The sequence below is a fragment of the Triticum aestivum genome, chromosome 1D, assembly GCF_018294505.1.
Source record: "Triticum aestivum cultivar Chinese Spring chromosome 1D, IWGSC CS RefSeq v2.1, whole genome shotgun sequence".
NCBI lineage: Eukaryota > Viridiplantae > Streptophyta > Magnoliopsida > Poales > Poaceae > Triticum > Triticum aestivum.
Window position 1 is genome coordinate 473,920,220 of NC_057796.1, and position 27,135 is coordinate 473,947,354.

A 27,135-nucleotide genomic window follows, 5' to 3' on the forward strand; every position below is an offset into this window, starting at 1 on the left:
TATCAACCAAGATGCCTTAGTACAATAGGTTTGCACAAAATCGTACAGAAGAAACAATACCATATTACCAGTATCTTGTAACATAGAAAAGGCAAAAAACAGTAAACTCATCTTGTCCATATAGATATTACGCACATGAAAAACTATATGAACTTTCTGTAGACCAAAACAAACAAACTCTGCTAGTAATACATGGGATTTCAGAAGAAGAAACCAGCTCATTCTACAAAGAGTAAGCACTGTGCAGCTCAACATGAATAGCATTACTCTTCGACTTCCTTCTTTATTTCTGCCATTAGTTCATCCTTGTAATCCTCAAACGAGCCATCATATTTACTCACTGTGCCATCCTCCACAACCCATATCTGGCTCTTCTGCTCATCGGCACAAACTCGAGATATCAACCGCGAGTCATGGCTAACCAAGACCACACCTCCAGTGAACTCATCGAGAGCATCTGCCAAAGCATCAATACTTTGCATGTCCAAGTGATTTGTAGGCTCATCCAGTAGGAGAATGTGAGGATGCGACATTGATATCGAAGTGAACACAACACGGGCCTTCTGACCACCAGATAATTTAACAATGGGAGTAAGATGGTTGTGACCTGGCAAGCCAAATTTTCCAAGCTTGGCACGGACAGCCTCCGCTTTGCTCATTCCCTCCTGGTCTGGGTGGAGCCTGAGCAAATACTGAACCGCATTTTCCTCCATTGTCAACAAGTCAACAAAATGCTGCGAGTATCGTCCAATCCTGAGCTTCTGGCTCCTTCTTGCCTCTCCTTCAGCTGGGGTAAGATCACCAGCAAGTAAATTTAGAAGAGTAGACTTTCCTGCCCCATTGGGCCCAACAATGGCAACACGTGTTCCCATGTCAATGCCAACATCAACATCTGATAACTTGAAGTCCGGCCTGTTGGGGTAGCTGAAACCCACCTCAATGAGCTGAAGGAGGGGTGGTGTAAGCAAAGTAGGCTCTGGGAAGTGGAACTCAACTTTATAGTCAAGCCACTTCTGTGGCAGATCCGCTGGCTTCACATTATCATCATCAGTTGCCACATTCTTTCCCTTGCCCTTCCCCTTGGCAACTTCTTTATGGGCCTTTGACAGTGCTTGGCCTTTAACCTTATCTTGTGCAGCCTTGCTCCCAGTCTTCCTTGCTGCTTTCATCTGCTTTTCATACAGCTCAAACTTCTTGTTCATCTCCTTCCTCTTCTGCTCATACCCACTCTCAAAGTCATCAAAATTGCCGCGGTAAACATGCAGACTCTTATCATGCAGATGTATGATATCATTGCACACTGTGTTCAAGAAGTCCCGGTCATGGGAGACTACAATCAGGGTCTTCTTCCACTGCGAGCACAGGTACTGCTCCAACCAAAGCACAGCTCGGAGGTCCAAATGGTTGGTAGGCTCATCAAGGAGCAGCAACGTTGGCTGCATGAAGAGAGCACGGGCAAGCGAGATGCGCATCCTCCAGCCACCGCTGAATGACTTTGTGGACCTTGCCTGCATCGCCTGATCAAACCCCAGCCCCGCGAGGATCTTGGACGCGCGGGCACGAGCAGCATCCGAGTCACACAGATTGAGCTTCTCGTACACCTCCGCAAGCTTCTCATTGTCATCAGGATCGTTGGAGGCTTCAAGCTTCGCCTGCTCAGCCCGGAGCGCCGTGAGCTCTTCGTTGGCTGCAACCACGGCCTCGGTCGCCGAGCGGTCATCACCGACAATCTCCTGCTCCACAAGCAGGACGTCGATGTTCTTGGGCACGGGCACCTGCCGCCAGGAGAGCAGCTTCAGGAGGGTAGATTTGCCCATGCCATTGGGCCCCACGAGACCATACCGGCGACCGTGCGAGATCCGGAGCGAGGCGCCCTTGAGCAGCTCCTTCCCACGGGCGGAGACGGAGAAGTTGTCGAGCACGATGTCCTTGATGTTGCCGTCGACGGCGGCGTCGCCGTCGGCGGCGGATCCGGGGACGCGGGCGCCGATGACGACGGAGAAGGCGTCGCGGTCGTCGCGGAGCGCCTCCCGCTTGGCGGCCTCGGCGGCGGCCGCCGCCATCATCTCGCGCTTGTCCTTCTTCTTGGCGTCCTTGTCGGAGGGCGCGAGGGCGTTGAGGTCGACGGTGGCGCGGGCCGGCTTGGCCTTGGCCTTGGCGGTGACGGCGGCGACGTCGGCCTCGTCCTCCTCCTCGTCGGACGGGGGCAGGTCGATGTCGCCCATGTAGGAGGACGAGGGGGGCGCCTTGGAGGGCTTGGAGGACTTGGGTTTGGGCGCGGGCCTGGCGTTGGGCGCCGGCTTGTCCATCGAGGCTAGCATGGCGGACACGGAGGGGGGCTTCTCCTTCTTGCCGGCGGCGGAGGAGGCGTTTTTGCGACTCATGGCGGCGGCGGCGGCGGCGGCGGAGGAGGAGGAGGTGGAGGACGGCGATGTGGGTTGGGGAATTTGGGTTTGGCTTCTACTTGGAGGGTTCGAGACACAGTGAAACCATCAGACTCATGACTCAGCCGTTAGATGTGAAAGGAAGGGACAGGATCTATCCCGCCTACGAGGGGATCTGCCTGCTGCACCTTGCCAAGGGAGTGCACATGTGGTAGTGCATCTACTTTGTAGTGATTTCAAAAAATACAAATGCCTTTTGTCATTGACAAAATTGCTGGATTCTGAACTTGCTTTCTAAGCACAGTTCATATGGTTTTGCACTATTAATACTCTGTTGCATTATGTGTTTCTTCTTGTGACTCGCTTTTGATAACAATTCACTATCCTATGGTTCAGGCAATCAATAAACACAGGCCTTAGCCATCCTTATAGCTATAGGTATTTTGTTGAGCCAAAGATGAACTATATGTAGAAGGCTAAAAGCATTGGTAAGAGTATGAGATGAGCACAAACATGACATGACCTAAATTTTTAGGATACTAAACTACCGATAAATAGTAGCTGAGTGCACGTGTGTTGCCACGGAACACCAAACTTAGACATAGATACACAAATATTCGATCGATTAACACTAAAGATGTCAAAACAAATATTAAACATACTTAATTACTCGCCATGTTAGTGTGAGTGAACAAAATTACAAATGGAATGGATGATTTAACAAAGTAAGTGAGCACCAACCTATTTTTCACAGTTTAGTTATGATCTTATAAAAAAAAAGGTACCGCGGTTGTTGAGTATACATTCCAAACATAGTGCCACCCTTTTAACGTAACATAGATATTGAAGTAGAAAAGGCAGTTACATAGTAGTTACTTCCAAGAACTGAGGAGTTGGAGTCCTTTTGCTAGTTTGCGACTTAAAATTTATAGCTTGTTCTTGCTCAGGATTTAAATCATACCATATATCCTTTTGTGAACTAAGAACAAAAGACATCAGCAAGATCATCCATACAAATGTAACAACGGTTAATAAAACACACAACATAATACATGTAGAACCAAGTTTTTATGTTATCAATTGGACTATATATAAGAAGGTACACACATTAGCCAAATACTAGAAGAAGATTAGAACATCTATGCAAAACTCATAGAAACTGCAAGCTACTTTTATGTGATACTGCCAATGGCAGTACTATCCCCCTATGATGTACACAAAGCACCACAAAGAACAAAGAACCAGTGCTTCCTTTCCTCCTCGCCTCCCTGCAAATCGAACACCTAAACAATCAGTACATAGTCTAGAAAGAATGTTGCAAAATACAAGTAATTCATAAATTGTGAATTATTCTTATCTACTATGACAAAGATAAACGAATAAACAGAACACAAAGTCTAGATGTTCTTTGATTGATAATTCAGAATAAAGGTCAAATGTAATAGAAAATTGCTTGGCTGCGATACTGCTGAAGATGATGTATTCCACGCTCGCCCTTGCCTCCTAGTTGTCTGGCGGCCACCAACTTCCATAGTCAAGCAACTGTCCAATAATTTTCTTTACTGAACCTATGAACATGACCATACTTGGATCTCATTTACAACCATATTTGCTTTGGATAAAAATCAGGTAAGCAAGATGTATGTACACAATGAAATTCATACCACATGTTGTGTTGTAATTACCTTTGTAACATTTCCTCCTACAAATTTTTCTTGCCCCAACTTTGTTTGCTTCGCATCTTTGATCTTCTGCTACAACATAAAAAACTTGATCAAGGCACGTTACATAGAGTTGTGTGCGCAGCGTAAACGGATGCGCGATGGCCCCTGCTTGAAGTCCACCACTGGATAAATGCCCGTTTGGGTATGCTTATGTTGAGTCTGGACACCACACACACACACACACACACATGCACACGCACACGCACACGTGCAAATGGATACGAGCACACACGCTCGTACCACTAGTCGTACCAGCCGCCACTACCGCCTCTAGATCGGCTACTTCTCCCTCGTGCAAACGGATCTGAGATCACACATACACATACAAACTCTAGAAACTCATCTAGAACCCTAAATTTGTAAGGCATCCGAAGGAGAAATTGGCAAGAAGGAGATTGCCATCATCACCATCTCGTGCAAGGAGACATTGACATCAACCATCTTCATCACCCACCTTCACCATCGCCCATCTCCGTCTCGTTGTAATACTGAACCCCTCGTGGATCACCACGTGTATTACTTGTTCACTTCATTCATGTTCGCCGACGCTATTCATATGATGTTTGTCGTCTCCATGTGCGAGTAGACCACCTAGTTCTCGGGGATATGGATGAACCTTGGTACGTATAGGAGTTGAGAAGTTAATAAGGATATGAGATCCTCTATTGAATGTTTGGTTTAATAGCCTTCGTGAATGTTGTGAAGGGGCCCCACTCAGCATTTCCGCCGTAAGGCCACGAAGCATATTACTGTTGTTGTAAAGGTTAAGTTGACAAGGTAATTGATACGTCTCCAATGTATCTATAATTTTTTATTGTTCAATGCTGTTTTATTAACAATCTTGGATGTTTTATAATCATTTTATATCATTTTTTGGTACTAACCTATTGACATAGTGCCAAGTGTCAGTTGCTGTTTTTTTTCATGTTTTTTACATCGCAGGAAATCAGTATCAAACGGAGTCCAAATGCCCCGAAACTTTACGTAGATTTTTTATGGACCAGAAGGAAGATATTGGGCCCTGGTTGGACCTGAGGGGAGTCCCGAGGAGGGGACAACCCACCAGGGCGTGCCAGGAGGCCCAGGCGCGCCCTGGTGGGTTGTGCCCACCTCGGGTGCCCCCGGACCGCCTCTTTGCTCTATAAATACCCCAAAAAATCTAGAAACCCTAGAAGCGTCGACGAAATATTCATCCAGCCGCCGCAGAGTCCAGAACCACCAGATCCAATCTAGACACCATCACGGAGGGGTTCACCACTTCCAGTGGTGCCTCTCCGATGATGCGTGAGTAGTTCTTTGTAGACCTTCGGGTCCGTAGTTAGTAGCTAGACGGCTTCCTCTCTCTCGCTGAATTTTCAATACAATGGTCTCTTGGAGATCCATATGATGTAACTCTTTTTGCGATGTGTTTGTTGGGATCTGATGAACTTCGAGTTTATGATCAGTTATATCTTTTTATATCCATGAAAGTTATTTGAGTTTCTTTGATCTCTTATATGCATGATCTCTTATAGCCTCGTATTTCTTCTCTGATATTTGGGTTTTGTTTGGCCAACTTGATCTATTTATCTTGCAATGGGAAGAGGTGCCCGGTAGTGGGTTCGATCTTACGGTGCTTGATCCCAGTGACAGAAAGGGAACCGACACGTATGTATCGTTGCTACTAGGGATAAAAAGATGGGATCCATATCTGTCGCCATAGATAAACGGATCTTGTCTACATCATGTCATCGTTCTTATTGCATTACTCCGTTTTTCCATGAACTTAATACACTAGATGCATGCTGGATAGTGGTCGATGTGTGGAGTAATAGTAGTAGATGCAGGCAGGAGTCGGTCTACTAATCTTGGACGTGATGCCTATGTATTGATCATTGCCTGGATATCATCATAATTATTTGAAGTTCTATCAATTGCCCAACAGTAATTTGTTTACCCACCGTTTGCTATTTTTCTCGAGAGAAGCCACTAGTGAAACCTACGGCCCCCCGGGTCTTCCTTCTCATATATTTGCTTGCGATCTATTTTTCCTTTGCACTTCTATTCAGATCTATTAAACCAAAAATACAAAATTACCTTGCTGCAATTTATTCTTATTTATTTTGTTTGGCGTTCGATCTATCAATCTACTAAATTTTCCTCACGTCCGTTTTGCCTATCTTGAGGCGCCGTACCCCGAAAAGGATTGACAACCCCTTTAACACGTCGGGTTGCGAGGTGTTGTTCTTTGTGTGCAGGGGCTGTTTACATTGTGTTGCTTGGTTCTCCTACTGGTTCAATAACCTTGGTTTCATATCTGAGGGAAATACCTACCGCCGTTGTGTTGCATCATCCCTTCCTCTTTGGGGAAATACCGACGTAGCTTCAAGCGACATCAAAAGGAATTTCTGGCGCCGTTGTCGGGGAGGATCTTCAACATAACCAGGTCCCTAATCTCAATTCTCATCTCCTCGCAATTTACATTATTTGCCTCTCATTTTCCTCTCCCCCACTTCACAAAAAATTGCCGTTTTATTCGCCCCTCTTTTTTGTTCGCCGTTTTCATCTGTTTTTTGAGTGCAATCTTGTTGTGTGGTCATCATGACTCAAGAGAACACCAAATCATGTGATTTCTAAAATACCAACAACAATGATTTGATTGGCACTCCGCTTACTCCTTCCGCCACTAGTGCGGAGACTTGTGATATTAATACTGCTTTGCTGAATGTTGTTATGAAAGATCAATTTTTCGGTACTCCTAATGAGGATACCGCGTCCCATCTTAATACCTTCGTGGAATTATGCGATATGCAAAAGAAAAAAGATATGGACAATGATGTGGTGAAGATGAAATTATTTCCGTATTCTTTGCGTGATTCTGCAAAAATTTGGTTCTCTTCTTTGCCTCGTAATAGTATCGATTCTTGGAATAAGTGCAAAGATGCTTTTATCACTAAGTATTTTCCGCCCACAAAAATTATTTTCCTTAGAACCCAGATCATGAATTTTAAGCAACCTGAACACGAGCATGTTGCACAATCTTGGGAAAGGATGAAAATGATGCTAAGGAATTGCCCAACTCATGGGTTAAATCTTTGGATGATCATACAAAAAAATTATGCGGGGTTAAATTTTGTTTCTCGTAATCTTTTAGATTACGCCGCGGGTGGTACTTTTATGGAAATTACTTTGGGTGAAGCAACCAAATTGCTTGATAATATCATGGCAAATTACTCACAATGGCATACCGAAAGGGCGCCTACTAGTAAAAAAGTTAATTCGGTTGAAGAAATTTCTTCTTTGAGTGATAAAGTTGATGCTCTTAAGAAATTGGTTGCTAGTAAAAGTGCTCCTGTTGATTTTAATGATATGCCTTCGTCTACTTTGATTGAGCAAAATAGTGATGCCATTGATGTGAATTTTATCTCTCGCAATAATTTCAACAACAATGCTTATAGAGGAAATTTTAATCCTAGGCCTTTTCCTAGTAATTCCTTTAATAATTATGGTAATTCCTATGGAAATTAATATTACAATAATAATAGGAATACCTCTGATCTTCAGAATAATATTAAAGAATTTATCAACATGCAAAAAGTTCTCAACACTTCCATAGAAGAAAAGTTGAATAAGATTGATGATTTGTCTAGAAGTGTTGATACAATTACTCATGATGTGGAAAATCTCCAGATGAAAATTTTTGTGCCTAAAGTTGATGAATCAATTAAAGCTCTTTATGTTTCTATGGATGAAAGTAAGAAAAGAACTGCTATGCTTAGAGCTAAAAGAGAATTTTTAGAAAAAGCTTTTTCTAGTGATTATTCTTGCAAAAATGATGAAGATCTTAAAATGATTGGTGTTTCTTCTATTGATTTCTTGTTTAGAAAAGATAAGATTGATGAAAAAGGGACTGAGAAGAGTCAACTTTAGGTAGAAGGCGTCCCAATATTTCGGAGGGTGAAAATCTTGTTGAGAAAATTGATTAAAGTGGGTTTGAAGAGGTCAAAACTTTAGTTATGCACCCACTATTTTGGATTACAAAGACTTTAATTATGATAGTTGCTCTTTGATTGATTGTATTTCTTTGTTGCAATCCATGTTGAATTCACCCCATGCTTATCAACAAAACAAAGCTTTTACTAAACATATTGTTGATGCAATGATGAAAGCTTTGTAAGAAAAATTGGAATGGGAAGTTTCAATTCCTAGAAAATTGCATGATGAGTGAGAACCTACTATCAAAGTCAAGATTAAAAATTATGAGTGTTTTGCTTTGTGTGACTTGGGTGCTAGTGTTTCCACAATTCCAAAATCTTTATGTGATGTGCTTGGTCTTACCGATCTTGAAGAATGCTCTTTAAATTTGCACTTGGCGGATTCTACTATTAAAAGGCCTATGGAAAGAATTAATGATGTTCTTATTCTTGCAAATAGAAATTATGTGCCCATAGATTTTATTGTTCTTGATATTGATTGCAATCCGTCTTGTCCAATTATTCTTGGTAGACCGTTTTTACGCACTACCGGTGCCGTGATTGATATGAAAGAAGGCAATATTAAGTTCCAATTTCCTTTGAGGAAAGGTATGGAACACTTCCCTAGAACAAGAATTAAGCCACCTTATGAATCAACCATGAGGGCATCTTATGGATCTCAAACCAAAGATGACAAAACTTAGATCCTTGCCTTACACCTAGCTAAGGGCGTAAAACTATAGCGCTTGTTGGGAGGCAACCCAATGAATAAAATTTATTTTTTCTTTCTGTTGTTGTGTGTTAGCACAATTATGCTACTAGTATGATTGTGTTTTTTGTGTTTTAATTAGTGTTTGTGCCAAGTAAAGCCTTTAGGATCTTCTTTGGTGATAGTTGTTTGATCTTGCTGAAGAAGACAGAAACTTTGCGCTCACGAAAATAATTTTCATAAATCATAGAAAGGAGATTTTGCCCTGATTCTTTTTGCAGAAGATTAATATACAAATTACCCAGGTTGTCCTAATTTGGCCTATATTTTTTAGTTAGAGAAGTATTCGAAAGTTCCAAATTACTACAGACTGTTCTGTTTTGACAGATTCTGTTTTCTTTGTGTTGTGTGCTTATTTTGATGGCTCTATGGTTTTCTTTGATGAGTTTTTGCCATAGAAAAGTTGTAATACAGTAGATATAATACAAAAACAAAATATGAATAGGTTTGATACATCACTTATAGTAGTGGTTTGCTTTCTTATACTAACGGATCTCACGAAGGTTTTGTTGAGTTTTGTGTGATTGAAGTTTTCAAGTTTTGGGTTATCTTACGATGGATGAAGGAAGGATGTAAGAGCCTAAGCTTGGGGATGCCCCGGCATCCCAAGCTATTATCCAAGAATGAGCAACCAACTATGCTTGGGGATGCCCCCGAGTGGCATCCCCGCTTTCTTCCAACGACCATCAGTATTTTACTCGAGACTATATTTTTATTCGTCACATGATATGTGTTTTGCTTGGAGCGTCTTGTATGATATGTGTCTTTGCTTGTTTTAGTTTGTGTTTTAAGTCATCAATCCTTGCTGGACACACCTATTTGAGAGAGCCAACATTATATCATGACTTGTTAGAATTGCTCTCTGTGCTTCACTTAAATCTTTTATGAGCTAGCTAGGACTTGCTCTAGTGCTTCGCTTATATCTTTTTGAGCACGGTGTGCTTAGTATTTTTGAAGAAATACTCTCTTGCTTCACTTAGATTTATTTGAGAGTTAGTAAAATTTTGAAGAAATTCTCTCTTGCTTCACTTAAATTATTTTGAGAGAAAGAAAATTTGTTATGCTCATGATCTTCACTTATACTTGTTTGAGCTTATGAAAAGCAACACATAAAAGTTAGTCCCAAAGTGATAGATATCCAAGAAGGATAAAGTAAAGAAAATATGTCATGAAGATCATTGGACAAAATAAACTTGATTCTTAGTAATAGTTTTGAGATATGATGATGTGATATGTGAGTTATGTTGATGAGAAATTATGCTCTAGTAAGAATATTGGTGTTAAGGTTTGTGATTCCCTATGCATGCACGAAAGTAAATAATCATGCAATGAAAATTATATCCTACTTGTGGTGCATTATTTGGTGTTAATTATGCTTAATGCTTGCTTATGAGAATATTCGTTTCTTGGTTGGTCGCTTCTCAATCTTTTTGCTAGCCTTCATTTTGCACCAAGTATGACCTCTACTTGTGCATCCAAAATCCTTTAAACCAGTTTTGCCACATGAGTCCACTATATCTACCTATATGCGGTATTCTTTTGCCGTTCTAAGAAAATTTGCATGTGCCATCTCTAATATTCAAAATATACTTCTCTTTTGTGTGTTTGTTTCGCTCGCGGAACGGTAACGGGTGGCTAATATTTCCCATGCTTGATGTGTTATTCTCACGATGAGTGTTTATTCACTTGTCATTGCACGAGAGTAAGGAAAAGGTTTTAGGGATTCCCAGTCCCGAAATGCAAAAATGAATTTACTTTATGTTGTCAAATAATAAATTCCTTGGAAAGTGTTGGTATGGACGGCAACCGTGGATTCGGCTAGCCATGGAAAGTGAAAGTATGGTGGAAAAAGGAATAAACTTTATTTTTTGTTTGGGAACCGCCTATGGCATATCTAGCATGGAAAGTGTTCGGAACTCTGCGTCGTTTTCGTTGGTGGGATGGATACACCTCCCAAAATGTTTTTATCTCTATTTTCCGCTTTGAGCTCTGGCACCTCCACAAATCCCTACTTCCCTCTGCGAAGGGCCTTTCTTTTACTTTATGCAATTTTTATTTTGAATTTGTGTCTCCATCCTCTCTTATAAAAAGCACCAACTAGGAGGCAATATGATCGTACTTAAGTATTGGGTGTAGTTAACATTCAAGTGTGTTTCATGAATGGATCAATGTTTGAGCATGATGGGCTAGGGATAACTTGTTTTAGCATTGGTATTTTGAAAGACATGGTTGCTTGTTGATATGCTTGAGTCTAAATTATTATGTCAAAACTAGACTATTGCTTTGAATCAGATAAAAGTCCAAATGTCCATGCTATAAAGAAAAGAATATGATATGACTTGATAAATGATACGTCTCTAACGTATCTATAATTTATGAAGTATTCATGCTATTATATTATCCATCTTGGATGTTTATTGGGCTTTACTATCCACTTTTATATTACTTTTGGGACTAACCTATTAACCCAGAGCCCAGTGCCAGTTCCTGTTTTTTCCCTTGTTTCAGTGTTTCGAAGAAAAGGAATATCAAACGGAGTCGAAACGGAATGAAACCTTCTGGAGAAGTTATTTTTGGAAGGAAAGCAACCCGGGAGACTTAGAGTGCACGTCAGGAAAGAAACGAGGGAGGCACGAAGCAGGGGGCGCGCCCACCCCCCTGGGCGCGCCCTCCACCCTCGTGGCTCCCCTGGCGTATTTCTTCCGCCTATATATCCCCATATACCCTAAAACGATCGGGGAACAGAATAGATCGGGAGTTCCGCCGCCGCAAGCCTCTGTAGCCACCAAAAACCAATCGGCACCCTGTTTCGGCACCCTGCCGGAGGGGGGAACCCTCACCGGTGGCCATCTTCATCATCCCGGCGCTCTCCATGACGAGGAGGGAGTAGTTCACCCTCGGGGCTGAGGGTATGTACCAGTAGCTATGTGTTTGATCTCTCTCTCTCTCTCTCTCTCTCTCGTGTTCTTGATTGGGCACGATCTTGATGTATCGCAAGCTTTGCTACTATTGTTGGATCTTATGATGTTTCTCCCCCTCTACTCTCTTGTAATGGATTGAGTTTCCCCTTTGAAGTTATCTTATCGGATTGAGTCTTTTAATGATTTGAGAACACTTGATGTATGTCTTGCCGTGCGTATCTGTGGTGACAATGGGATATCACGTGATCCAGTTGATGTATGTTTTGGTGATCAACTTGCGGGTTCCGCCCATGAACCTATGCATAGGGGTTGGCACACGTTTTCGTCGTGATTCTCCGGTAGAAACTTTGGGGCACCCTTTGAGGTTCTATGTGTTGGTTGAATAGATGAATCTGAGATTGTGTGATGCATATCGTACAATCATACCCACGGATACTTGAGGTGACATTGGAGTATCTAAGTGACATTAGGGTTTTGGTTGATTTGTATCTTAAGGTGTTATTCTAGTACGAACTCTAGGGCTGTTTGTGACACTTATAGGAATAGCCCAATGGATTGATTGGAAAGAATAACTTTGAGGTGGTTTCATACCCTACCATAATCTCTTCGTTTGTTTTCCGCTATTAGTGACTTTGGAGTGACTCTTTGTTGCATGTGAGGGATAGTTATATGATCCAATTATGTTATTATTGTTGAGAGAACTTGCACTAGTGAAAGTATGAACCCTAGGCCTTGTTTCCTAGCATTGCAATACCGTTTACGCTCACTTTTATCTTTAGTTACCTTGCTGTTTTTAAATTTTCAGATTACAAAAACCTATATCTACCATCCATATTGCACTTGTATCACCATCTCTTCGCCGAACTAGTGCACCTATACAATTTACCATTGTATTGGGTGTGTTGGGGACACAAGAGACTCTTTGTTATTTGGTTGCAGGGTTGTTTGAGAGAGACCATCTTCATCCTACGCCTCCCACGGATTGATAAACCTTAGGTCATCCACTTGAGGGAAATTTGCTACTGTCCTACAAACCTCTGCACTTGGAGGCCCAACAACGTCTACAAGAAGAAAGTTGTGTAGTAGACCTCAAGCTCTTTTCTGGCGCCGTTGCCGTGGAGGCTAGGTAAGCGGCACTCACACCCTGTCAACTAAGCTCTTTTCTGGCGCCGTTGCCGGGGAGGTGAGTGCTTGAAGGTATATCTTTAGATCTTGCAATCGAATCTTTTTGTTTCTTGTTTTATCACTAGTTTAGTCTATAAAAGAAAACTACAAAAAATGGAATTGAGTTTGCCTCATAGGCTTCATCTTTTTAATATCTTTCGTGAGAATGATGGAAAGGAAAATTGTTCCAAAGTGTTAGAAGAGGAATGCATTAAAATGTTTGGCACTAAATCTTTGAATGATGAGCATGATTGCAATGTTGTTAGTATGAACTCCTTGAATATCCATGGTACTAATGATGATTGCACTAGTCATGATGAAAATATCTCTTATACGCATGTCGATTTTTTGGAGTGCATAGAGTTTGCAAATACATACCAAAAAGGGAAGATAGATTTTGTAAGAGGCACAAGTACTTAGAAACTAAATGGTTGCAAGAGAGGCTACATGTTAGTGCTGAAAATTTAAAATATCTTAGCCATACTTGTGAACTTTGCAATGAACATGGTCATTTAAATATCAAATGAAAATTGTTTCATGATCGAATCGTGTCCAAAAATTGTGATGACTTGATTTCCCTTGCACATCATAATGAACTTAGTCTGCTTTTGGGTTATGAAGAATTGAAACGTCAAACTAAGTTTATTCCAGAATATAACCTTGAGAAATTCCTCGATATTGATCTAGAAGAAATTTATATGTATTGTGCGGTGAATTGCATTGAAAATCCTTATATTGCCAATTACATAAAGAAAAGAAAAGAAATAGAGGATGAAGAGAGTACTAATGAAAGGGAAGAGACTTCCCAATATTCTCCTATTATTTCTTATGATGAATCAGGTAACAAGGAGGAGCTTTCTATTCAGCCAATCTCATGAATAAGGAGCTCAAAAAAGAGGGATAAACCCGCACATGTGGTGAAGAAGAAGAAAAGAAAAAGGAGGAGAGGTAAAAAGATATCTCTTCCAAATGATGTTGCTCTTATTACTCATTGTGATGATGGTAATTGCTATGCTATTGGTGCTATCCATACTAGTAATGATGAGAGTGATTATGCTTATGATATGAAAAGGCCCAAGCTTGGGGAAGCTATGTTTGATGAGAATGACATGTTTGAGAATATATTTGCTGCAATTAATGTATGTCCCAAGCTTGGGGATGCTATGTTTAATGAAGATGATGTTATTAGCCTCCCAAGTTTTGATATGCAAATTTGTTATGATGATAGCATGCCTCCTACTTATGATGATTATATTGGTGAAATTGGGTTTGGAAGAGTGTCAACTTTACGAAGTAATGATCCCACTATTTTGGAGGATGTTGAATCTTATTATGATATTTATGAAAGTGGATTTGGAGAGGTCATGACTTTATTTAGTAATGAATCCACTATTTCGGAAGAGGTTCCAATTGATTATGAGAACAAAGTAGCTACTTATGATGATTATTGTGATGAAACTTATGCTATAAAAAGTAGTGATGATTATATTTATAAAACTGGTCATGATCATGATTACCCTTTTTCTGAACATTACTCTTTTAATGTGGAAACAATTTATAGTATTCAAGTCTCTTATGATACTCCCACTATTCCGAATGAGAAGAATTTTGCTTATGTGGAGAGTAATAAAATTTCTATGCTAGTAGATCATGAAAAGAATGCTTTAGGTGCTGGTTATATTTTTGAATTCATTCATGATGCTACTGAAAATTATTATGGGGGAGGAATATATGCTTGTAGGAATTGCAATAATATCAAGTTTCCTCTCTATGTGCTTAAAGTTTTAAAGTTATGCTTGTTTTGCCTTCCTATGCTAGTTGATTATTGTTCCCATAAATTGTTTGCTCACAAAATCCCTATGCATAGGAAGTGGGTTAGAATTAAATGTGCTAGTCATTTTCTTCATGATGCTCTCTTTATGTTTCAATTCTTATCTTTTATGTGAGCATCATTGAAATCATCATGCCTAGCAAGGGGCGTTAAACGTTAGCGCTTGTTGGGAGGCAACCCAATTTTATTTTAGTTTCTTGCTCTTTGGTTCTGTTTAGGAATAAATAATCCATCTACCTTCTATTTAGATGTGGTTTTATGTTTTAATTAGTGTTTGTGCCAAGTAGGACCTATAGGATCTTCTTGGATGATAGTTATTTGATCCCGCTGAAAATTCCAGAAACTTTCTGTTCACGAAAACAATTGTTTAAAATCACCAGAACGTGATAAAATATTGATTCAAATTGCAGCAGATCAATAAACAAATTGTCTAGGTCGTCCTATTTTGGCTGAATTTGTTCAGTTCCAGAAGTTTGCGTTAGTTACAGATTACTACAGACTGTTCTGTTTTTGACAGATTCTGTTTTTCGTGTGTTGTTTGCTTATTTTGATGAATCTATGGCTAGTAAAATAGTTTATAAACCATAGAGAAGTTGGAATACAGTAGATTTAACACCAATACAAATAAATAATGAGTTCATTACAGTACCTTGAAGTGGTGTTATGTTTTCTTTCGCTAACGGAGCTCACGAGTTTTCTGTTGAGTTTCTTGTTGTGAAGTTTTCAAGTTTTGGGTAAAGATTCGATGGCCTATGGAATAAGGAGTGGCAAGAGCCTAAGCTTGGGGATGCCCAAGGCACCCCAAGGTAATATTCAAGGACAACCAAGAGCCTTAGCTTGGGGATGCCCCGGATGGCATCCCCTCTTTCGTCTTCGTTCATCGGTAACTTACTTGGAGCTATATTTTTATTCACCACATGATATGTGTTTTGCTTGGAGCGTCATTTTATTTTCTTTTGCTGTTGAAATAAAATACCAAGATCTGAAATTCTTAAATGAGAGAGAGTCTTCACATAGCTACATAATTATTTAACTACTCATTGATCTTCACTTATATCTTTTTGGAGTAGTTTGTCATTTACTCGTGTGCTTCACTTATATCCTATGAGCAAATGGTTGAATAATTTGAATGTCATAAATCTGAAATTATATATGTTTCATATGCTTATCCCATGGGGAGTAATACCTTCACATATAAGAAGTATAAGAAGTAGAGGTGGTAAATTTATTGAAGGTTAGCAAACATTGTATTGGTCACTTGAACAATTCATTAAAGAATATTGAAGGAAGAGAGATTTCACATATAAATATACTATCTTGGACATCTTCTATGATTGTGAGCCCCATTAATTATTTTCAAACCTGAGCAAATTAGTTGAAGTTGGACAAGGAAGACAACATAATGAGTTATGCTTGGGTATATTTGTATAAGTTATATTGTTTTGGATCCTCTAACATGTGGTGCTTGCTATTTAGAATCCTTTGCTAGACAAAATATCTATACTAAGCGGGAATACTGCTTGTGTATCCAAACTCCTTGAACCAAGTTTCTTCCATGAGTGTCCACCATATCTACCTATATGCGTTATTTACCTGCCGTTCCAATTAAATTTGCATGTGCCAAACTCTAAACCTTCAAATAATAATCTGTTTTGTATGCCCGAATCGCTCATGTAGCGACTAGCGGCTAGCAGTATCTTCCAAGCTAGGTGGGTTATTCTCATGATGAGTGGACTCCGCTCATCATTCACGAGAAAATGGCCAGTAACTGGGATGCCCAGTCCTATGATCAAAAGATCAAAAACAAATTCGCAAATAATTTAAACAAAACTCCCCCAGGATTGATGTTAGTTGGGGGCACCCGTTGTTTCGGGCAAGCCATGGATTGATGATTGTTGGTGGAGGGGGAGTAAAATCTTTACCTTTCTGCGTGGGAACCGCCTATGATTTATCTAGTATGGAAGATATTGGGAACTCTTGGTCGTTATGTTGACAATGAAAGCATACCTCTCAAAATTATTTTCATCTCTGTTTTTGCTTCGAGCTCTGGCACCTCTGCAAATCCCTGCTTCCCTCTGCGAAGGGCCTATCTTTTACTTTTATGCAAGAGTCAGTAGTATTCCTTCTCATTCCAACCTACTCTTTAGTTGGCAAGCATCATGTGATGGAAAGATCTAAGCATATATGGCCATTCAAATATATTTGAGCATGAATTATTATTGTTGACATTACCCTTGAGGTAAAAGGTTGGGAGGCGAAATATTAAGCCCCTATCTTTCTCTGTGTTCGATGAATACTATTTGTTCTAAAAATATGCTTTGAGTGGTAGCAATCATGGAAGACTATATGATAGTTGAGTATGTGGAGTTTGCTAAATCAAAGCTCTGACATAGACTCTTCCTGAAAATAAGATGAATTGCAATTGTTTGATGACTGAGAACATAATTTCTTAGTTTTCAAGAAAGTTTATGATCTATACTTTAACATATGAATAACTTGTTACTTGACCATGAAAAGTTCTATGAGTTGAACTACTGTTATGACATATAATGATGCTAGAAAAGGTGATTGAAATTATCATTGATCAAACTTGTGCACCTGCTAGCATTCACACTTCATAAATTATTTCTTTTATCCTTTACCTACTCGAGGACGAGCAGGAATTAAGCTTGGGGATGCTGATACTTCCCCAACGTATCTATAATTTATGAAGTATTCATGCTATTATATTATCCATCTTGGATGTTTATTGGGCTTTACTATGCACTTTTATATTACTTTTGGGACTAACCTATTAACCCAGAGCCCAGTGCCAGTTCCTGTTTTTTCCCTTGTTTCAGTGTTTCGAAGAAAAGGAATATCAAACGGAGTCGAAACGGAATGAAACCTTCTGGAGAAGTTATTTTTGGAAGGAAAGCAACCCGGGAGACTTGGAGTGCATGTCAGGAAAGAAACGAGGGAGGCACGAGGCAGGGGGGGCGTGTCCACACCCCTGGGCGCGCCCTCCAGCCTCGTGGCTCCCCTGGCGTATTTCTTCCGCCTATATATATATATCCATATACCCTAAAACGACCGGGGAACAAAATAGATCGGGAGTTCCGCCGCCGCAAGCCTCTGTAGCCACCAAAAACCAATCGGGACCCTGTTTCGGCACCCTGTCGGAGGGGGGAACCCTCAGCGGTGGCCATCTTCATCATCCCGTCGCTCTCCATGACGAGGAGGGAGTAGTTCACCCTCGGGGCTGAGGGTATGTACCAGTAGCTATGTGTTTGATCTCTCTCTCTCTCTCTCGTGTTCTTGATTGGGCACGATCTTGATGTATCGCAAGCTTTGCTACTATTGTTGGATCTTATGATGTTTCTCCCCCTCTACTCTCTTGTAATGGATTGAGTTTCCCCTTTGAAGTTATCTTATCGGATTGAGTCTTTTAATGATTTGAGAACACTTGATGTATGTCTTGCCGTGCGTATCTGTGGTGACAATGGGATATCACGTGATCCAGTTGATGTATGTTTTGGTGATCAACTTGCGGGTTCCGCCCATGAACCTATGCATAGGGGTTGGCACACGTTTTCGTCGTGATTCTCCGGTAGAAACTTTGGGGCACCCTTTGAGGTTCTATGTGTTGGTTGAATAGATGAATCTGAGATTGTGTGATGCATATCGTACAATCATACCCACGGATACTTGAGGTGACATTGGAGTATCTAAGTGACATTAGGGTTTTGGTTGATTTGTATCTTAAGGTGTTATTCTAGTACGAACTCTAGGGCTGTTTGTGACACTTATAGGAATAGCCCAATGGATTGATTGGAAAGAATAACTTTGAGGTGGTTTCATACCCTACCATAATCTCTTCGTTTGTTTTCCGCTATTAGTGACTTTGGAGTGACTCTTTGTTGCATGTGAGGGATAGTTATATGATCCAATTATGTTATTATTGTTGAGAGAACTTGCACTAGTGAAAGTATGAACCCTAGGCCTTGTATCCTAGCATTGCAATACCGTTTACGCTCACTTTTATCATTAGTTACCTTGCTGTTTTTATATTTTCAGATTACAAAAACCTATATCTACCATCCATATTGCACTTGTATCACCATCTCTTCGCCGAACTAGTGCACCTATACAATTTACCATTGTATTGGGTGTGTTGGGGACACAAGAGACTCTTTGTTATTTGGTTGCAGGGTTGTTTGAGAGAGACCATCTTCATCCTACGCCTCCCACGGATTGATAAACCTTAGGTCATCCACTTGAGGGAAATTTGCTACTGTCCTACAAACCTCTGCACTTGGAGGCCCAACAACGTCTACAAGAAGAAGGTTGTGTAGTAGACATCAATAAACAGCACTCCACATCAAAAATTCCGTTTTTATCACTTACCTACTCGAGGACGAGCAGGAGTTAAGCTTGGGGATGCTGATACGTCTCCAATGTATCTATAATTTTTGATTGTTCCATGCTGTTTTATTATCAATCTTGGATGTTTTATAATCATTTTATAGTCATTTTATATCATTTTTTGGTACTAACCTATTCACATAGTGCCAAGTGCCAGTTGCTATTTTTTCCATGTTTTTTTACATCGCAGGAAATCAATATCAAACGGAGTCCAAATGCCCCGAAACTTTACGGAGATTTTTATGGACCAGAAGGAAGATATTGGGCCCTGGTTGCACCTGTGGGGAGTCCCGAGGAGGGGACAACCTACCAGGGCATGCCAGGAGGCCCAAACGCGCCCTGGTGGGTTGTGCCCACCTCGGGTGCCCCCGGACCGCCTCTTTGCTCTATAAATACCCAAAAAATCCAAAAACCCTAGAAGCGTTGACGAAATATTCATCCAGCCGCCGCAGAGTCCAGAACCACCAGATCCAATCTAGACACCATCACGGAGGGGTTCACCACTTCCATTGGTGCCTCTCCGATGATGCGTGAGTAGTTCTTTGTAGACCTTTGGGTCCGTAGTTAGTAGCTAGATGGCTTCCTCTCTCTCGCTGAATTCTCAATACAATGGTCTCTTAGAGATCCATATGATGTAACTCTTTTTGCGGTGTGTTTGTTGGGATCTGATGAACTTAGAGTTTATGATCAGTTATATCTTTTTATATCCATGAAAGTTATTTGAGTTTCTTTGATCTCTTATAGCCTCGTATTTCTTCTCCGATATTTGGGTTTTGTTTGGCCTGATCTATTTATCTTGCAATGGGAAGAGGTGCCAGGTAGTGGGTTCGATCTTACGGTGCTTGATCCCAGTGACAGAAAGGGAACCGACACGTATGTATCATTGCTACTAAGGATAAAAAGGTGGGATCCATATCTGCCGCAATAGATAAACGGATCTTGTCTACATCATGTCATCGTTCTTATTGCATTACTCCGTTTTTCCATGAACTTAATACACTAGATGCATGCTGGATAGCGGTCGATGTGTGGAGTAATAGTAGTAGATGCAGGCAAGAGTCGGTCTACTAATCTTGGACGTGATGCCTATGTATTGATCATTGCCTGAATATCCTCATAATTATTTGAAGTTCTATCAATTGCCCAACAGTAATTTGTTTACCCACCGTTTGCTATTTTTCTCGAGAGAAGCCACTAGTGAAACCTACGACCCCTGGGTCTTCCTTCTCATATATTTGCTTGCGATCTATTTTTCCTTTGCACTTTTATTCAGATCTATTAAAACAAAAATACAAAATTACCTTGCTGCAATTTATTCTTATTTATTTTGTTTGCCGTTCGATCTATCAATCTACTAAATTTTCCTCACGTCCGTTTTGCCTATCTCGAGGCGCCGTACCCCAAAAGGGATTGGCAACCCCTTTAACACGCCGGGTTGCGAGGTGTTGTTCTTTGTGTGCAGGGGCTGTTTACGTTGTGTTGCTTGGTTCTCCTACTGGTTCGATAACCTTGGTTTCATATCTTAGGGAAATACCTACCGCCGCTGTGCTGCATCATCCCTTCCTCTTTGGGGAAATACCGACGTAGCTTCAAGCTACATCAGTAATTCGAGGTGATAGTAAAATCATAAATTCCGCGCCTTTACAATTTATAGGAGAATAATAGAGAACCTTTGGTGAGGCCGTGTCCACGGAGACACCCTCAATTACTGTAGTGAGAACCGGCATGGGGGAAGTGAAGGAAATATGCCCTAGAGACAATAATAAAGTTATTATTTATTTCCTTATTTCATGATAAATGTTTATTATTCATGCTAGAATTGTATTAACCGGAAACTTAGTACATGTGTGAATACATAGACAAAACATAAGTGTCCCTAGTATGCCTCTACTTGACTAGCTCGTTTATCAAAGATGGTTATGTTTCCCAACCATAGACATGTGTTGTGTTTGATGGACGAGATCACATCATTAGGAGAATGATGTGATGGACAAGACCCATCCATTAGCCTAGCATAATGATCGTATGGTTTTATTGCTATTGCTTTCTTCATGACTTATACATATTCCTCTAACTATGAGATTATGCAATTCCCGAATACCGGAGGAACACTTTGTGTCCTATCAAATGTCACAACATAACTAGGTGATTATAAAGATGCTCTACAGGTGTCTCCGATGGTGTTTATTGAGTTGGCATAGATCAAGATTAGGATTTGTCACTCCGTGTATCGGAGAGGTATCTCTGGGCCCTCTCGGTAATGCTCATCACTATAAGCCTTGCAAGCAATGTGACTAATGAGTTAGTTGCGGGATGATGCACTAAGGAACGAGTAAAGATACTTGCCGGTAACGAGATTAAACTAGGTATGATGATACCGACGATCGAATCTCGGGCAAGTAACATACCGATGACAAAGGGAATGACGTATGTTGTTATGCGGTTTGACCGATAAAGATCTTCGTAGAATATGTAGGAGCCAATATGAGCATACAGGTTCCGCTATTGGTTATTTTCTGGAGATGTGTCTCGGTCATGTCTACGTAGTTCTCGAACCCGTAGGGTCCACACGCTTAACGTTCGATGACGATTTGTATCATGAGTTATGTGATTTGATGACCGAAGTTTGTTCGGAGTCCCGGATGAGATCACGGACATGACGAGGAGTCTCGAAATGGTCGATAGGTAAAGATTCATATATAGGACGATGGTATTTGGACACCGGAAGTGTTCCGGGTGATACCAGGTCACCGGAAGGGGTTCCAGGCAACCCCCGGCAAAGTTATGGGCTTAATGGGCCAAGTAAGGGAACACACCAGCCCACAAGGGGCTGGTGCGCCCCCTATAGGGCCAGCCACATGGGGAGAAAGGGAAAGGAGAGGAGGAAAAGGAAAGTATGAAGTAGGACTCCTACTTCCTTCCCCTCCCCCTCCTTCCTTTCCCCTTGTCCAAATATGGTAAGGGAGGGCGAATTGGACTAGGGGCCCAAGTAGGATTCCTCCTACTTGGGCGCACCCTAGGCTGCCTCCCTCCCGCTCCCTCCTTTATATACGCGGGGAGGGCACCCCTAGAACACACATCAATTGTTCCTAGCAGTGTGCGGCGCCCCCCTCCACAGTTAACACCTCAGTCATATCGTCGTAGTGCTTAGGCGAAGCCCTGCGCCGGTAACTTCATCATCACCGTCGCCACGCCGTCGTGCTGACGAAACTCTCCCTCGGCCTCAACTGGATCAAGAGTACGAGGGACGTCATCGAGATGAACGTGTGCTGAACACGGAGGTGCCGTACGTTCGGTGCTTGGATCGGTCGGATCATGAAGACGTACGACTACATCAACCGTGTTGATAAAACGCTTCCGCTTTCGGTCTACGAGGGTACGTGGACACACTTTCCCCGCTCATTGCTATGCTTCTCCTAGATAGATCTTGCGTGATCGTAGGAAATTTTTGAAATTACTGCGTTCCCCAACAGTGGCATCCGAGCCAGGTCTATGCGTAGATGTTATATGCACGAGTAGAACGCAAAGAGTTGTGGGCGATAATAGTCATACTGCTTACCAGCATGTCACACTTTGATTCGGTGGTATTGTTGGATGAAGCGGCCCAGAACGACATTACATGACCGTGTTCATGAGACTGGTTCTACCGACGTGCTTCGCACACAGGTGGCTAGTGGGTGTCTGTTTCTCCAGCTTTAGTTGAATCGAGTTTGACTACGCCCGGTCCTTGTTGAAGGTTAAAACAGCACACTTGACAAAAAATCGTTGTGGTTTTGATGCGTAGGTAAGAACGGTTCTTGCTAGAAGCCCGTAGCAGCCACGTAAAACTTGCAACAACAAAGTAGAGGACGTCTAACTTGTTTTTGTAGGGCTTGATCTGATGTGATATGGTCAAGACGTGATGATATATAAATTGTTGTATGAGATGATCATGTTTTGTAAAAGTTATCGGCAACTGGCAGGAGCCTTATGGTTGTCGCTTTATTGTATGAAATGCAATCGCCATGTAATTGCTTTACTTTATCACTAAGCGGTAGCGATAGTCGTAGAAGCAATAGTTGGCGAGACGACAACGATGCTTCGGTGGAGATCAAGGTGTCAAGCCGGTGACGATGGTGATCATGATGGTGCTTTGGAGATGGAGATCAAAGGCACACGATGATGATGGCCATATCATATCACTTATATTGATTGCATGTGATGTTTATCCTTTATGCATCTTATTTTGGTTAGTACGGCGGTAGCATTATAAGATGATCTCTCACTAAATTTTAAGGTACAAGTGTTCTCCCTGAGTATGGACCATTGCTATAGTTCGTTGTGCCGAGACACCATGTGATGATCGGGTGTGATAAGCTCTACGTTCACATACAACGGGTGCAAGCCAGTTTTGCACACGTAGAATACTCGGGTTAAACTTGACGAGCCTAGCATATGCAGATATGGCCTCGGAACACTGAGACCGAAAGGTCGAGCGTGAATCATATAGTAGATATGATCAACATAGTGATGTTCACCATTGAAAACTACTCCATCTCACGTGATGATCGGACATGGTTTAGTTGATTTGGATCACGTGATCACTTAGATGATTAGAGGGATGTTTATCTAAGTGGGAGTTCTTAAGTAATATGATTAGTTGAACTTTAATTTGTCATGAACTTAATCTTGATAGTATTTGCAAATTACGTTGTAGATCAATAACTCGCGATGTAGCTCCCCGTTTATTTTTGATATGTTCCTAGAGAAAAAGATGCGGACTTGCTAGCTCCATGATCTGAGGATTATCCTCATTGCTGCACAGAAGTATCATGTCCTTGATGTACCGCTAGGTGACAGAACTATTGCAGGAGCAGATGCAGACGTTATGAACGTTTGACAAGCTCAGTATGATGACTAATTGATAGTTTAGTGCACCATGCTTTACGGCTTAGACCCGGGACTTCAAAAATGTTTTGAACGACATGGAGCATATGAGATGTTCCAAGAGTTGAAATTGGTATTTCAGACTCATGTCCGTGTTAAGAGGTGCGAGACCTCTGACAAAGTACTTTGCCTACAAGATGGAGGAGAATAGCTCAGCTAGTGAGCATATGCTCAGAATGTCTGGGTACTACAATCGCTTGAATCAAGTGGGAGTTAATCTTCCAGATAAGATAGTGATTGACAGAATTCTCTAGTCACTATCACCAAGTTACTAGAACTTCGTGATGAACTATAATATGCAAGGGATAACGAAAACAACTCCCAAAGCTCTTCGCGATGCTAAAATCGGCGAAGGTAGAAATCAAGAAAAGCATCAAGTGTTGATGGTTGACAGGACCACCAGTTTCAAGTAATAGGGCAAGGGAAAGAAATGGAACTTCAAGAAGAATGGCAAGCAAGTTGCCACTCCCATGAAGAAGCCTGATACGTCTCCAATGTATCTATAATTTATGAAGTATTCATGCTATTATATTATCCATCTTGGATGTTTATTGGGCTTTACTATGCACTTTTATATTACTTTTGGGGCTAACCTATTGACCCAGAGCCCAGTGCCAGTTTCTGTTTTTTCCCTTGTTTCAGTGTTTCGCGGAAAAGGAATATCAAACGGAGTCCAAACGGAATGAAACCTTCGGAAAAGTTATTTTTGGAAAGAAAGCAATACAGGAGACTTGGAGTGCACATCAGGAAAGAAACGAGGGAGGCACGAGGCAGGGGGGCGCGCCCACCCCCTGGGCGCGCCGTCCACCCTCGTGGGCCCCTCGTGGCTCCCCTGACGTATTTCTTCCGCCTATATATTCCCATATACCCTAAAACGATCGGGGAAAAGAATAGATCTGGAGTTCCGCCGCCGCAAGCCTCTGTAGCCACCAAAAACCTCTCGGGAGCCCATTCCGGCACCCTGCCGGAGGGGGGACCCCTCACCGGTGGCCATCTTCATCATCCTGGCGCTCTCCATGACGAGGAGGAAGTAGTTCACCCTCGGGGCTGAGGGTATGTACCAGTAGCTATGTGTTTGATCTCTCTCTCGTGTTCTTGATTTGGTACGATCTTGATGTATCGCGAGCTTTGCTATTATAGTTGGATCTTATGATGTTTCTCCCCCTCTACTCTCTTGTAATGGATTGGGTTTCCCCTTTGAAGTTATCTTATCGGATTGAGTCTTTAAAGATTTGAGAACACTTGATGTATGTCTTGCGTGGGATACCCGTGGTGACAATGGGGTATTCTATTGATCCACTTGATGTATGTTTTGCTGATCAACTTGCGGGTTCCGCCCATGAACCTATGCATAGGGGTTGGCACACGTTTTCGTCGTGATTCTCCGGTAGAAACTTTGGGGCACTCTTTGAGGTTCTATGTGTTGGTTGAATAGATGAATCTGAGATTGTGTGATGCATATTGTATAATCATACCCACGGATACTTGAGGTGACATTGGAGTATCTAGGTGACATTAGGGTTTTGGTTGATTTGTATCTTAAGGTGTTATTCTAGTACGAACTCTAGGGCTGTTTGTGACATTTATAGGAATAGCCCAATGGATTGATTGGAAAGAATAACTTTGAGGTGGTTTCGTACCCTACCATAATCTCTTCGTTTGTTCTCCGCTATTAGTGACTTTGGAGTGACTCTTTGTTGCATGTTGAGGGATAGTTATATGATCCAATTATGTTATTATTGTTGAGAGAACTTGCACTAGTGAAAGTATGAACCCTAGGCCTTGTTTCCTAGCATTGCAATACCGTTTACGCTCACTTTTATCATTAGTTACCTTGCTGTTTTTATATTTTCAGATTACAAAAACCTATATCTATCATCCATATTGCACTTGTATCACCATCTCTTCGCCGAACTAGTGCACCTATACAATTTACCATTGTATTGGGTGTGTTGGGGACACAAGAGACTCTTTGTTATTTGGTTGCAGGGTTGCTTGAGAGAGGCCATCTTCATCCTACACCTCCCACGGATTGATAAACCTTAGGTCATCCACTTGAGGGAAATTTGCTACTGTCCTACAAACCTCTGCACTTGGAGGCCCAACAACGTCTACAACAAGAAGGTTGCATAGTAGACATCAAGCTCTTTTCTGGCGCCATTGCCGGGGAGGTGAGTGCTTGAAGGTATATCTTTAGATCTTGCAATCGAATCTTTTTGTTTCTTGTTTTATCACTAGTTTAGTCTATAAAAGAAAACTACAAAAAAATGGAATTAAGGTTGCCTCATATGCTTCATCTTTTTAATGTCTTTCGTGAAAATGATGGGAAGGAAAATAGTGCTCAAGTACTAGAAGAAGAATTACATAGAATGCTTGGCATAAAATATGTGAATGATGAGCATGATTGCAATGTTGTTAGTATGAATTCTTTGAATACTCATGATGCTAATGATATGCAAAGCCACAAGCTTGGGGATGCTATGTTTGATAAAGATGATATGTTTAGTCCCCCAAGTTTTGATGAGCAAATTTATTATAATGAAAGCACGCCTCCTGTCTATGATGATTATTGAGATGACACGTATGCTATAAAGAATAATGATAACCATGAAACTTGTCATCTTGATCTTAATTTTCAATCACATGATAGTTATTTTGTTGAGTTTGCTCCCACTACTATTCATGAGACAAATTTGCTTATGTGGAGAGTAATAAAATTTCTATGCAAGTAGATCATGAAAAGAATGCTTTAGGTGCTGGTTATATTGTTGAATTAATTCATGATGCTACTGAAAATTATTATGAGGGAGGAACATATGCTTGTAGGAATTGCAATAATATCAAGTTTCCTCTCTATGTGCTTAAAGTTTTGAAGTTATGCTTGTTTTGCCTTCCTATGCTAGTTGATTATTGTTCCCATAAGTTGTTTGCTCACAAAATCCCTATGCATAGGAAGTGGGTTAGACTTAAATGTGCTAGTCATATTCTTTATGATGCTCTCTTTATGTTTCAATTCTTATCTTTTTGTGAGTATCATTGAAATCATCATGCCTAGCTAG

The 27,135-nt window shown here is 41.2% G+C and overlaps 1 protein-coding gene across 1 annotated transcript; it reads right to left on the reverse strand.

Annotated features, from left to right (window-relative positions):
* Window positions 1-43: 43 nt before the first annotated feature.
* LOC123183146 (ABC transporter F family member 4) lies at window positions 44-2,466 on the reverse strand. Its single transcript, XM_044595885.1, has one exon. The coding sequence runs from the start codon at window positions 2,382-2,384 to the stop codon at window positions 264-266; it is 2,121 nt and encodes a 706-aa protein (XP_044451820.1). The 5' UTR covers window positions 2,385-2,466; the 3' UTR covers window positions 44-263.
* Window positions 2,467-27,135: the final 24,669 nt, after the last annotated feature.

Bases quoted from the DNA above. Each gene is read 5' to 3' on its own strand.
- LOC123183146 (XM_044595885.1), bottom strand. From the start codon at position 2,384: ATGAGTCGCAAAAACGCCTCCTCCGCCGCCGGCAAGAAGGAGAAGCCC.